The sequence below is a fragment of the Scyliorhinus torazame genome, chromosome 12 (assembly GCF_047496885.1).
Source record: "Scyliorhinus torazame isolate Kashiwa2021f chromosome 12, sScyTor2.1, whole genome shotgun sequence".
Taxonomy (NCBI): Eukaryota; Metazoa; Chordata; class Chondrichthyes; order Carcharhiniformes; family Scyliorhinidae; genus Scyliorhinus; species Scyliorhinus torazame.
Genome location: NC_092718.1, coordinates 56081096 through 56096067, shown reverse-complemented (window position 1 = coordinate 56096067; position 14972 = coordinate 56081096). Strand labels below are relative to the sequence as shown.

The window sequence follows — 14972 nt, the reverse complement described above, 5'->3', positions numbered from 1 at the left end:
ATCCATCTGGGTGCAGGTACACCCAGGGTTCTGTTGGGGACGGAGTTCCAGGGTTTTCACACAGCGACAGTGAAGGAACAATGGAACCACTGGTTGCTGTGATTTGGAGGGGCACTTGCAAGTTGTGGTGTTTCCATGCATCTCTGCTGCCCTTGTCCTTCTAGGTGGCAGTGGTCACAGGTTTGGAAAATGTTGTTAAATAAAGCTTGCCAAGTTGCAGCAGTGCATCTGGTAGATGGTGCACATGGCTGCGAGGGTGCGTCGGCGGTGGGAGGAGTCAATGTTTAAGGCGGTCGATGGGGTGCCAATCAAGTGGTCTGTTTTGTCCTGGAGGGTGTTGAGTTTCTTGAGTGTTGTTAGAGCTAGAGAGCAATTGGAGAGTATTCCATCACACTGCTGACTTGCACCTTACAGATGGTATGCTCTCCCACACTCCTGAACCAGGGTTGGTGCTCTGGCTTGACGGATACGCTAGGCTATGAGGTTACAGATTGTGGTTGAATACAATTTTGCTGCTGATGTTCCATCATGTCCCAGGGGACCTATTTTTGAACGGCTACATCTGTTCTGAATGTATCTCATTCAGCTGGGCGACACGGTGGCACAGTGGATAGCACTGCTGCTTCACAGTGCCAGGGACCTGGATTCGATTCTGGCCATGGATGACTGTCTATGTGGATTTCACACATTCCTCCTGTGTCTGTATCGGTTTCCTCCAGGTACTCCGGTTCCCTCCCACAATCCAAAGATTAGCAGGTTAGGTGGATTAGCCATGATCAATGCACAGTGTTACAGGGATAGGGTGGGGGAGCGGGCCTAGGCAGAGTGCTCTTTTGGAGGGTCAATGCAGACTCAATGGGCTGAATGGCCTCTTTCTGCACTGTAGGGATTCTATAGAGTACTATGGTAGTGTCACACCACACAATGGAGGATGCCCTCTGTGTAAAGACAGGATTTCATCTCAATAAGAACCAGTATGCATCTGCAACAGGTAGACTGCTAAGAATGAATCAAGAGGCTTTCCCCTCTCATTGGTTCTCTCACTCTCTGCTGCAGGCCCAGTCTAGCTGATCTGAACTTCAAGACTCAGCTACTTCGGTCAGTGGTGCTGCCACTGAGCCACTCTTGGTGATGGACATTAAAGTTCCCCATCCAGAGTACATTGTGCTCTTGCAACCTTCAGTGTTTGTTCCAAGTGGTGTTCAATATGGAATAGTACTGATTCATGATTCATCCGCTGGAGTGCCGTGGATGGTAATCAGTAGCAGGTTTTCGTGTCCATGTTTAATCCGATGGCATAAGATTTTATGTGGTCCAGGGTTAAGGGTGAGGCCACTCCCACCTGACTGAATGCCACTCTTCGGTCACTTCCAGTGGGTTTGTTGTGCCAGTGGGACAGGACATAACCAGGGATGGTGATGGAGGAATCTGGGACATTTTCTCCAAGGTATGATTCGCTGAGTATGATTACGTCGGGCTGTTGTTTGAATAGCCTGAGAGACAGCTCCCCCAATTTTGGCACAAGCATGCAGATGTTGGTCAGGAGGACATTGCAGAGCCAACAGGGCAGGGTGTGTTCTTATCGTGCTGAGGTTGATTCAAGGTTGTCCGTCTGGTTTTATTCTTATTCACCTTGTCAGTAGCAGTTTTCTACAATTGAGTGGATTGCTTGGGCATTTCAAAAGGGAATAAGAAGTCAAAAAATGTAAGCCAGACCGTTTCCTTGAAGGACATTGGTGAAGGACGCTTTTGCGACAATCCATTAGTTCCTGAACATTGTTGCTGAGACTATCTTTTTATCCCAGATTGATTCATTAAGTTGCTTTAAATTCCCCCAAATGCCGTGGTGGAATTTGAACTCATGTCCCCAGAGCTTTTGCCCTGGCCTCTAGATCACTTGTCCAGTTACATCAGCACTGTACCACAGGTCTCTTATTTAGGATTAATGCACTGAATCATACTTGGGTAGAGTTTACAAGATTTTCTGGTCAGCTGGTTTTATTTAGCTGTAAAAGGTTCACTGCAAACATGAGTGGTTTCTGTTCATATACATATTTTGTTAAACTTACATCATTTTCCAAAAAGTTGAACATACTGATCTCAGCAAGCTCTTTAGATTCTTCGAACTTGTCTACAGCTTGTCTGATCTCTTCATCAGGGATCTTACCATGACGCTTCTTTTTGTAATCATAATCTAGGCGGCGACCTTCCAGCTTTTTTAAATGATGCTGATAAAGATAAGAACATGTTATGAGTTCTCCACATGTCACAAAATTCATATTTTCAAAGCATTTTTTCAATTTAAAACGTGTTAACTCCTTCCTCCAAGGGGGTTGGTAAGGAATTTTGCCAGAGTACTTTTCTCCTTGTTGATTCTGAGTTTCTTCTTTTTTGGGGGGCTTCCTATGGAAGATTAAATGGCTGATGGGAGGGGGATGATGGTGGTGCTGGAGCAGAAGTAAGCAGGTAAGGACAGATGTCTTTGGTTTGGGTGCCTCAGCCATTGCGGTGTGAGGCAGATTGGATGGACCAGCTAGCTTTCTCCCCTCCCCACCCGCAAATCAATTCTGCATGTTTCATGCCCCGCAACACTTGCTTCCTAAGTTGAAATACGACAGACTGCCACTCATCCAAGAAAGGTTACATGCTCAATTTTAATCTCCATTACATTTCAGAAACAAGCACAGATGCGGCATAATGGATGCTGGACTTAGTTAAGCCCTGGCCGAATGCTGCATGCTGCTGAATTTTCCATCACGGCTGGAGGGTCAGCAGCAGGGGCTCCCATCTGAAATGTGGGGTGGGAGAACAAGGTAAACAATTTGAGATTGGAGAAGAGTGACAAAAAAGTAGACCTCAATGGGATTTGATGCTGTTTCTATCAGGCTTACATCGGTTCCTCAACATTCCCAATGGGCAGCTGCCAATCTGGGTTGAAAATATTACAAAACCATATTGCTCTCAATGGTGGTGACAAAGCCTTTGCTTTGTTGAGCTTCAGGATAACTTACTCAAACTTTTCTTTTGCTCTATGTGCTCATCAGAAAGATAGTTGCACAAATACACCATCTTTTGCAAGGACCTGTGGCCACAACAGTGTAAGAATTGGTTCTGCCAGTGGCAACAATGATCCTCTGCAGTCTCCAGGCTAGTTCCACTTCCCTGCAGGCATGCTTTAACGCTGACCCATGTGAATGGTGCCGTGGGATGATGGACAGGGCTATGTTCTACAAAACTCTCATGATGGCTTCTGCTTCAGCTGTTGTCAAACAGGGACCAGGTCCTGGACTGCGTTAGAACATAGAACATATGTTGCCACTTGTCTAAAGATGCATGTTCACACAGGAGGTTTCACTGCCCTTCATTTTTGTCTTCGCTTCTTTGTCCTCCCCTTTTTCAAACTTAACAAAGACTGCCAATTGCGTAGAAGCTTTATGACTTTCCCAAAGACTTTCAAAATTTTTGCTTCTCCAATTGGATCCTGTTTAATTGTTTTTTAAAAATTTAATCATGGGACATGGACATCCCAGGCATTTATTGCCCATCCCTAATTGTCCTTGATCGGGCAATTAAGAGTCAACGATGTTACTGTGGTTCTGGAGTCACACGTAGGCCAGACCCCAGGAAATGACGGCAGATTTCCTTCCCTGAAGGACATTCGTGAACCAAATGGGTTTTTATGACAATTGACAATGGTTTCATGGGCATCATTAGATTTTCAATTCCAGCTGTTTTACTGGATTTAAATTCCACCATCTGTCATTATGTAATTTGAGCCTGGGTCCCCACAGCATTAATCTGCGTCTCTGGATTACTAATCCAGTGACAATACCAATACGCCACTGCCTCCCCCTTCCTTTAAATTTCACTTCCATAAAGTTTTCCAATCCCATTACTAGTGTGCACCTGGGCTTATGTATAACTGTGATTTTAGTACAAACAAATTGGGGAATAAGTGCAGGTTTTATTTTGTTGACGGTCTGCTTACAGTCCGGTTTTAAATGTTTCATCCACCATTCTGAGTATTTATGTTTTAATGAAGAAATTCAGAAAAGGCAAGGCGAGAAAGTAGATCCATCTCAGTTCACCGTCCTGCTGCTTTAGCAGTTGTGTCATGTTTTTGTTAGTCCCGGTTTATTTTAATTAAACTTAAGTGCAGTAAACTCTCTGAGATCTTTGAGGAATCCTGAGACTGACACAAGCTAGTTTTGTAAGCGAAGGAGTGGAGCTTCAATGAGGAAATCTAGAATTTCCTCCATGCATCCGGAGGTTGCATTCCACAGCACTGCCTTTTTTCTGACAGGACACCCATCTGGAAGTCAGATTTGACTCTCAGTTGAGCAGGGAGACCTCTGCAGGCACAATAAGGAACTTGATGCTGTGTTAACGGAGGGAGACGGTAGCAGTACCCGATCTCAGGAGGTAGTAGAGTTTGCGTTTCGGGGTTGTGTGGGGCAGGTGGGAGATTGTGAGAGTCAGACAGCGGGAAATAAGGGAAACTTAGGAGAGGATAGGAGGAAGCACTCCTGTATCTCGGCCCACAGACCAGTGCTGTAAACCGCTCAACGTTTCTTGGACGGTCCAGGAAACCTGACTGACCAGGGTTAAACCTGTAACACAGATTAAATGGGAGCCTCCCACCTTTATTTAAATGGAAACCCACCTTTTGGGAGAGTGTACTTGGCTGCCTATTAACTGTCCTGCCTCTGGGGAAACCCAGGTGTGGGTGGGCTGGAGGCAGTGGAGTTTGAGAATTTTAACAATTTTACCGCTCACTTGACTCCAACCCACCCATTCTTGGGGGTTATGATTACTCAATTCATAGAATTTACAGTGCAGAAGGAGGCCATTCGGCCCATCAAGTCTGCACCGGCTCTTGGAAAGAGCACCCTACCCAAGGTCAACACCTCCACCCCATCCCCATAACCCAGTAACCCCACCCATCACTAAGGGCACTTTTGGACACTAAGGGCAATTTATCATGGCCAATCCACCTAACCTGCACATCTTTGGACTGTGGGAGGAAACCGGAGCACCCGGAGGAAACCCACGCACACACGGGGAGGATGTGCAGACTCCGCACAGTCAGTGACCCAAGCCGGAACTCGAGCCTGGGACCCTGGAGCTGTGAAGCTATTGTGCTAACCACAATGCTACCGTGCTGCCCATCAGACACTATAACCTGTTAAACAAATGCACAGTTTCAAATAATAATTTATGGGTTAAGTAGAAGCTCTTGAAACACATTGTAGATAGCAGCACTTAATGGATCAAGAATAAAGTCTGACATTTTGATGTGATATTACCATTACTCATGGTTTTGATCATTACACCAAATACCATTTAAAACATTGAAATAAGAGAGAAATTCACAAACTCACCCCAATCTCTTTTAAGTCTTTTTCTTGTAAAATTTGCAGGGGATCAATAAAGTTCTGTTTTACGTCAATATCAAGGGAATCCTTTACTTCTCCCATTTGTTTCAAAGCTTCACCAACATCGACCAGTGCAGGGCCTAAGAAAATCAGACAGAAAACCATGACATTTAATGTAAAAGAAAATCCAACAGAAAGGAATGTTTAGAAGAGGTTTCAAATTCAATGTTTCTGTTACATATGTGTGTGATGATAGGTAGATTATCATCTGTATATAATGAGTAGTTCATCATCATCTGCATGTGTATTATAAATTATATGTTTTACTGTTGTAGTTCTAGCATCCGACCAGCAGGTGGTGCGAGTGTCAGGCACATGACCCGGATGCACCATGTGTTCCATCAGATGGTGTTTGTTAGGATTGCACTCGCATATTAGAGTAGCTTTGTAGTATCTTCGTGTGAGTTAGTGTTGGACAATTATTTCCAACTGTATTCATCTCAGACATGTTAGTTATTTATTAGTGTAGTGTTAGTCATAAATAACTTTGTTTATAACACAAAGTCTAATGTTCTTCGTTCAGATGGCAATATCGAGATTCCACATCAGCCCAATCAAAGAACGTTGCAATGTGTACTACTCAGCTTTTTAAAAATGGTCAGGAATGCATCTTAATTGTACAAGCTAAGAACCACATCTACTGAATCACAACTGGACAAAGGACAACCATGAGAATGATTTTCAAACATACTGGGCACGATCCACCGGCCACGCTGCGCTCTCCCTTGAGCACAGTGCGACCGGTGAATACCGGGAGAGCCCTCTTGGGGGCTTCTCGGCAGTCATCATGCCTCGCGGGATACACCCAAGTCCCGCAAGGTGTCGGAGTCAGAATCCCGCCCACAAGTGGCGTGACCAAACGGCATGCACTGAAGCCAGATTTAAACTGACTTCGGCAAACGTACCCAGCATTCACTGGCCTCCCTTGATTCTCTGGCCTCCCCAGCGAAGTCAGAGCCAGGCGCTGTTCAGCACTGGCCCATACAAACATGGACCAGGCAGAGTGGCACCTGGGAGGTCTCCCAGGCCACTGGAGGCTTCGGGGTGATCAGGATCATTGCAGGATGGCTTCCTGGCTTTCGCCCTGGAACGTGGGCACCTTGGCACTACCACACCTTGGCACTGCCACCCTGACACTGCCAAGGTGCCTTGATGGCACTGCCAAGCTGGCAGGTGCACTGCCAGATGCCAGGGTGGCAAAGCTAGGGTGTCCAGGTTCCAAGGGGGCAAAGGGAGACATGCCCATGAAAGGAGTGTGGATAATAATAATGTGGAGATGCCGGCGTTGGACTGGGGTGAGCACAGTAAGAAGTTTTACAACACCAGGTTAAAGTCCAACAGGTTTGTTTCGATGTCACTAGCTTTTGGAGTGCTGCTCCTTCCTCAGGTGAAGGAAGGAGCAGCGCTCCGAAAGCTAGTGACATCGAAACAAACCTGTTGGACTTTAACCTGGTGTTGTAAAACTTCTTACGATAATAATAATAATCTTTGTTGTCACAAGTAGGCTTGCATTAACACTGCAATAAAGTTACTGTGTAAAACCCCCTCGTCACCACATTCCGATGCTGTTCGGGTGCTCAGAGGGAGAATTCAGAATGTCCAATCCACCTAACAGCATATCTTTTGGGACTTGTGGGAGGAATCTGGGGCACCCGGAGGAAACCCACGCAGACACAGGGAGAACGTGCAGACTCCGCACAGACAGTGACCCAAGCCTGGAATCCAACTTGGGACCCTGGCGCTGTGAAGCAAGTGACAACCACTGTGGATTTGAAGAGTGGGGGCGTGCAGGGCAGGTAAGTAGGGGTCTCTGGGAAGTTGGGGGGGGGGGGTGAGTGATGGGTGGATGTCCTGGAAGGGAGGGGATGCTCGAAGCGGGATTGGGGGGCCTGAAGAGGGGGTCCCTCACTTGTGAGATGTAGGGTAGTCCCCATGTGTGTGGGGGGCTACATTACGCATGGGTGAGGGGCCACAAGTTCACTTAGAGATCGTGGTACCCTTTCAAAATGGCTGCCAAATCTCAGCTCCCCAGTGCTAAAAAAAAGTCTAAGTGTGGGTTAAACCGGTGAGAAACTCCCCAGGGCCCAAAAAAGTATCATTGAATAGCAGTGGGGAACTCGCCAGCAGAACCATCGGGAAACTCCCTGAAAAACCCACCAGAAATGAATGGAGAAATCTTTGGGGAGAATCACGCCCACTACTTCTATCACCGAAAATCAAAATTGAACAAACTCATTGTATTTATTCTGTTCACAAACTCAACAAAGCAAAAATGCACGGTATCTTGATATAATCTTTGTCGCATTTATAAGTTATTGATGTGGCTCGATTAAATAATTACATGAACATAAAACAGCACGCTGCATTACACACAATGTCACCAATTAACCCACCAAAATTGGAATCGTCTCCAAGGTCCTTTCCATTTCGGAGCATGCATTCCCCCAACAGACCTTCAGGCTGAGGATAACCTGTTGTTTTCACCTGCCCTCGGATCTTTGACATGGTGTTCAGCATGCCTAACTTGGCTCTGTAGGCTTCAAAAATGACATGAATAATTTAAAAGACATTAACGCAACCTGTAAATTTCAAAGTGGAATATCAAATACAGCTGAGTTTCTGGTTTCTGCGGAGAAATCATTAATTATCCTGGGGCTTTCAGATGTTTCTATTTTGCCTAATAATCAAGCCATTAATACATAATTTTCTGACTTGGCACTACTGGCTGGGAAGCAATGCCCGCTGGCTACACATGCATGATTTTCTGACCGTTTTATAATTAAAAGTTGAAGAACTGTGTAGCATGTGACTGAATTTCTGATGTACACTGCCAGAGGGGAGGGCTCCACACCACCCAAAGATGGGAAAATTACTGAGAATTATGTATTTACCAGAAGCAAACTTTAAAAAATATGATACACGGTTATTCTAAATGCAAGAAAATTCAATTATTTTCTTACCCGAGGACAGCAGAAATTGGTTATTCAACACATGGGGGTAATGTTAACTTCAACGCAATGGTATGAATTGGGCTATATTAAATTACCTGCCCATTAGACACCATGAACGGTTTTGGTTTCCACTGAAGTCAATAGAAGGTAAAACTGGGCAGTTAAATAATGGATGGCTAACTTGACATTATCTGCAGCACAATAAACCCCACATCAAAATTATTCCCGAGTTCTTCAAACTCACATTGTTAGGGGAAACATGCACAAATATAAGCGAATATGATAAATAGCGTGTTTAGCAAACTGAAATGTTCAATTACGTAAACGTTTTGAGCATGTTATTTTGCGCACAGTAAAAAGCATGACTGCACATGATCAGAGACATATCAAGATTCTTATCCTGGCACATTGCTGATTACAGGCCAGTTTCCCTAAACGGAGTGATATAAAATTGGCTAAAGACATAGGTATGGTGGTCAGTGAATGGTTTCAGAACGATATTAGCCAAATCTGGGAAGCGACTACCAGAAGTAATTCTGATAGCAATGGTAGGTCTATCCTTCTGAGCACAAATCCATGCCTTTTCTCTGTTGTAAGGCATAGTTTGGGGTCTTATTAAGGTATGTGTGGTCTTAGGTAGCTCAACAGCAAGTATTTATTAACTACTGGAAACAATATATGTGGGTAGAGTAAAGGACTAAGCCAGGAGCCTTCGCCAAGCTTGCTTCTACACACAGTTCTGTCCAAAAGTACACTGGCCCCTAGGTGTAGGACATGTGTTCTCTTAAATCACTGTGGGTAGTATTTTGCTCAGTCCTATGCTAACCCTTTATATACTGCACCTCCCCCAAGTCTATGTCCAACATATTTACAAATCATCCCAGGTTACCCCATGTAAATACAACATTACTATTTTCCATCTTCCCCCCTCAAGCCTCTGTGTTCATAGGTTCAGGTGGTCTTGAGGACTACTGTCGGAGGAGTGGCAGACTCTGTCACTGCAGGTACATTTTGTTGAATCGGAGGTTATTCTGGCATCTGAGTGTCTTTCATCGTATTTTTCCATACGTTGGCATTGAATCACTCTTTGTCAATTCCCCAGTTGTAGTGATAGATGGTGGTGGGTTTATCCCTCTCTTTATGGGAGGATAAATTGTGGGTTTGTCTCTTTAGTGTCTTTTTTTCTTCTTCCTTTGTGCAGCTCATTGTGTTGCAGACTGGGATGGACAATAGCTCTTCCTGATCAGAGGGTGTGACCTTGGAGCAAGCTCAAACTTGCGTTTGGGTATATGATGTGCAATCATCAATTGATGGCTGCTACTCGGTTTCAGCATTGTTTGTGGCATTGTCAAACTGGCTGAGGATTGCAGCATTTGCTCCGTGGTCTTGGGGTTCATCTCTCTCTAACTGGCTTCGGAGTCAGAGGTCAAGGCTCGTCTTGTTGCTGGTTCCTCTCTTGACTCATCTACTCAAGTTTTTATGATAACCATCTGAGTGATTGGCACTGTAACAAAAGTAGACAAACCAGCTCTGCAAAGAAAGAAGACAATTCAGAGCTTAAGTCCCAGTCAAGAGAATCACTCTTGTTGGAGCTCTTGGGAACGTGCAGTTCTGTATAATTTACAACAGTGGTTGTCTTGACATCTTCTGCCATTTTGACAAGATTGAGGGCTTTGCAGGCATCGTTGCTCTAGGATGTAGAAAAAACCCCACTTAGGGATGACAAATATCAGTTCAAAGATTTGTTTGGCGCCAGAGCTTAATGGATCCAGGATCATGCCTATGGTGGAAGTCAAACTCCTGCCAGCCCATAAAGTGGTGCGACTGTTGTTCATAGCCTGGTGTCTCAGCCACGGTTCTTTGCCCGATAGGACAATAACACCAGCTCCCATGTCGAACTTAAGGTAGGACCGTAACACCAGCTCTCATGTCCAATTTATGGTTTGTGAGATGGCCATTAACCGAGGTCCACATTCCATTGGATGAGGATCTGTGACCTTACCCATGACTGTGTGTCCTCTTGAGGCACTGTCTCATCCTTGAGAATCCTCTTGAGGTCTTCTGTGCATTTCGATGTTTTGGCCTTGTACAACTTCCCGAAGAATCCTATTTGGTTACATTGAAGCCCTGTTTCTGTGCTGTTTCATTAACTGGACAGTGGGGCCTACTTTGTCCCACGGTTTACTTTCTCCATTAATATGGATCTATACTGCAAACTGATTTCAGATTGCCTGCCAATTGGGATTGCTTTCTCAAGGGTTAGATATTCCTTCGCTTGAAGCATGTCCAACACTGCGACGCCTGCCATTCCTATAATTATTCTATCCCTGATTAGCTCAGATTTCAATCTTGAGTCATTCTATACAGCTCATCAATAAAGGAGCCACCAAATTCTTCTGGCTGCTGGACACTTCCATGAAATCTGGTCCTTTCTATGATATTGTTACTTTTGAAAAAAAATCAAGAGTCAAATGATTTTAAAACATCATCAAATCTTGCCGATGATCATTGATTCCTTGGCAGAGGAACTGAATAGCTACTTTACATCAGTCTTCACGGTGGAAGACACCAGTGGGATGCCAGAGCTCCAAGAGAATTAGGGGGCAGAGGTGAGTGCAGTGGCCATCACTAAGGAGAAGGTTCTGGGGAAACTGAAAGGTTTGAAGATGGATAAATCACCTGGACCGGATGGACTACACCCCAGGGCTCTAAAAGAGATAGTTGAGGAAATTGTAGCGGCATTGGTGGTGATCTTCCAGGAATCACAGGAGGCAGAAAGGGCCCCAGAGGATTGGAAAGTAGCTAATGTAACACCGCTGTTTAAGAAGGGAAGGAGGCAAAAGACGAGAAATTATAAGCCGGTTAGCCTGACTTCGGTCATTGGTAAGATTTTAGAGTCCATTATTAAAGATGACATTGCGGCGTACTTGGAAGTGCATGATAAAATAGGACTGAGTCAGCACGGCTTCATCAAGGGGAGGTCATGTCTGACAAATCTGTTAAGTTCTTTGAGGAAGTAACAAGGAAGTTAGACAAAGGAGAACCAGTGGATGTAATTTATTTAGATTTCCAGAAGGCCTTTGCCAAGGTGCCACAAAGGATCCTGTTAAATAAGTTAAGGGCCCATGGTGTTAAGAGTAAGATCCTGGCATGGATAGAGGATTGGCTGACTGGTAGAAGGCAGAAAGTGGGGATAAAGGGGTCTTTTTCAGGATGGCAGCCAGTGACTAACGGTGTGCCTCAGGGGTTGGTGCTGGGACCACAACTTTTCACAATATTAATTAATGATATGGAAGAAGGAACTGAAGGCACTGTTGCTAAGTTTGCAGATGATACAAAGATCTGTAGAGGGACAGGTAGTAGTGTGGAAGCAGGTGGGTGCAGAAGGACTTGGACAGGCTAGGAGAATGGGCAAAGTGGCAGATGGAATACAATGTGGAAAAGTGTGAGCTTATGCACTTTGTAAGGCGAAATGGAAAGACTATTTTCTAAATGGGGAGATGCTTAGGAAATCAGAAGCACAAAGGGACTTGGGTGTCTTTGTTCATGATTCTCTTAAGGTTAATGTGCAGGTTCAGTCGGCAATTAGGAAGGCAAATGCAATGTTAGCATTCATGTCGAGAGGGCGAGAATAAAAGACCAGGGGCGTACTTCTGAGGCTACATAAGGTTCTGGTCAGATTCCATTTGGAGTATCGTGAGCAGTTTTGGGCCCCATATGTAAAGAAGGATGTGCTGGCCTTGGATAGGGCCCAGAGGAAGTTCAGAAGAATGATGTCTGGAATGAAGAGCTTGTCGTATGAGGAACGGTTGAGGACTCTGGGTCTGTATTCGTTGGAGTTTAGAAGGATGAGGGGGGATCTTATTGAAACTTATAGGATACTGTGTGGCTTGGATAGAGTGGACGTGGAGAGGATGTTTCCACTTGTAGGAAAAACTAGAAGCAGAAGACACAATCTCAGACTAAAGGGACGATCCTCTAAAACAGTGATAAGGAGAAATTTCTTCAGCCAGAGAGTGGTGAATCTGTGGAACTCTGTCGCAGAAGACTGTGGAGGCCAAATCACTGAGTGTCTTTAAGACAGAGATAGATAGGTTCTTGATTAATAAGAGGATCAGGGGTTATAGGGAGAAGGCAGAGAATGGGGATGAGAAAAATATCAGCTATGATTGAATGGCCAGTAGACTCAATGGGCGAGTGGCCTAATTCTGCTCCGATACCTTCCCATACCTTAAGAGTGGTCTTAATGTGCAGATGCCAGCGTTGGACTGGGGTGAGCACAGTAAGAAGTCTTACAACTCCAGGAGCAGTGCTCCGCAAGCGAGTGATTCAAAACAAACCTGTTGGACTTTAACCTGGTGTTGTAAGACTTCTTCCGGTCTTTTGGTCTAGCTATTTAACGCCAGTTTCCGTCCTACCAAATAAAGCAGTATGTTTTTGGAGAATCTTTCACGTTTTAGTGCAACATTCTCGGGTTCTCGAAGCATCAAATCCCAGCCTTTGCTGGGTTTTTATAAGCTGCCTACTCAGTCTTTGTCCAGACTGGGCTTGGCTGTCATGTGTTCAGGTGCCGACTAGGGAATCAGGTTTCTCGGACTGTGATTTAAACAGCCATTCCTGACCTCTTGCACTATTTAACATTTTTCAGGACTCGTGTTGTCCATAAACTTTAAATGTTTAGCTCACCGTTACTAGCTCTGCTGACTCTGCACACTGTGGTTATTGACGTTGGAATTCCCCGGGATTCGATTGAGCCTTCTGCTGCAGTGAGAAGTTTAATTCCTGTCTTCAGCTTCCCAGACTTTTGTTGGAGTTTTTCTCTGGTGATTTCCTTCTGTGTCTTTACTTTTTGAGCTTTCTTCAGGTCAGAATGCTCTTTTGATTTTTCCTTCAGTTTTCCAGGTTTTTAAACTTCCGTCGGCAGTCTCTGCAAGGTTTTAAGTTGTTCCATTCACTGCCACCATGTTGTATGGTATAGTGTGCAGTTTGGTATTTCTGATTAGGATATTTGTAATATTAGGTAGTTCAACAGTAAGCATTTATTAACTATGGAGTCCATATACATTCGTACAGCAAAGGTTCCAAGGTAGGAGCTGTCTCCGTGATTGCTCCTGTATGCGGCTCTGTCCAACACTACAGTGACCCCTGGTGTGGGATCTTGTGTTCTTTTACATCGCTATGCGGACTGTGTTGTACTAACTTCCACATTAACCATTCATGAGTCAGACCGTTACACTACATTCTCCATCTCTCTCCTTTCTGAGCACCTCAATTGTTTTGGCATATTTGATCTTCAGTGCATCCATACTGGTATAACTGTTTGTACAAGGGTGTGTTTCTTGGATCCACTTTGAACAGACTTGCCTCAGGGTGCACTTTCACAGAAGTAATTAATGAACACACAGGTATTTATTCATAAAAATTGCACAGCAGCTGCATGATTGTAACTAGCTTCCAAAATGCTTCCAAAAGTTTGGACGGCCCTCTCGGCAAGTCCGTATGATGCTTCTTGGTAAGGCATAGTTCTAGCGTATTTAATACCGTTGAGAGTGGTGACATTTTGAAACTCAGCACTTGTGAATATGGTTCCATTGTCTGATATCAGAACGTCAGGTAATCTGTGAGTTGAAAAGCACTGGTGTAATCTTTTAATGGTACCACTCAATATAGGTGACTTCATTCCAAAAATGTCCATCCATTTAGTGAGTGCATCAATCACGAGCATAAATATTGTGCCCAGGAATGGACCAACATAATAAATAGGGATTCGTACCCATGTCCTGTCAGGCCATTCCCAAGGGTGCAGTGGGGCTGTAGTAGGCGATCTTTGTTGAGTTGGCAGTGCTGACAGTGTTTGACTAACTTTTCGATATTAACATCAATACTAGGCCACCATGTATAATTCCTGGAAAACATCTTCATCTTAGAGATGCTGGGATGAGTGCTGTATAATTCAGTTAGGAGGAGCTCTCTATCTGGTACAGGAATGACTATTCGTGCTCCCAGTGTATGATGCCATTCTGACAACTCAATTTGTTCTTGTGGGTAAAGATTGGATTGGATTGGATTTGTTTATTGTCACGTGTACCGAGGTACAGTGAAAAGTATTTTTCTGCGAGCAGCTCAACAGATCATTAAGTACATGAGAAGAAAAGGGAATAAAAGAAAATACATAATAGGGCAACACAACATATACAATGTAACTACATAAGCACTGGCATCGGATGAAGCACACAGGGTGTAGTGTTAATGAGGTCTTCCATAAGAGGGTCATTTAGGAGTCTGGTGACAGTGGGGAAGAAGCTGTTTTTGAGTCTGTTTGTGCGTGTTCTCAGACTTCTGTATCTCCTGCCCGATGGAAGAAGTTGGAAGAGTGAGTAAGGTGGGAGGTGTCTTTGATTATGCTGCCCGCTTTCCCCAGGCAGCGGGAGGTGTAGATGGAGTCAATGGATGGGAGGCAGGTTTGTGTGATGGACTGGGCGATGCTCACGGCTCTCTGAAGTTTCTTGCGGTCCTGGGCCGAGCAGTTGCCATACCAGGCTGTGATGCAGCCCGAAAGGATGCTTTTTATGGTGCATCTGTAAAA

The 14972-nt window shown here is 44.6% G+C and overlaps 1 protein-coding gene across 1 annotated transcript in view; it reads right to left on the bottom strand.

Annotated features, from left to right (window-relative positions):
* sh3gl3a (SH3-domain GRB2-like 3a) overlaps nt 1-14972 on the bottom strand; it is a 185138-nt gene that overhangs the window by 23497 nt on the left and 146669 nt on the right. Inside the window, exons 4-6 of the mRNA XM_072468731.1 lie at nt 7829-7972; nt 5382-5515; nt 2070-2228 (exon numbers count right to left, since the gene is read on the bottom strand). Coding sequence (XP_072324832.1) covers nt 2070-2228; nt 5382-5515; nt 7829-7972 — 437 coding nt within the window. The remainder of the gene's footprint in view (nt 1-2069; nt 2229-5381; nt 5516-7828; nt 7973-14972) is intronic.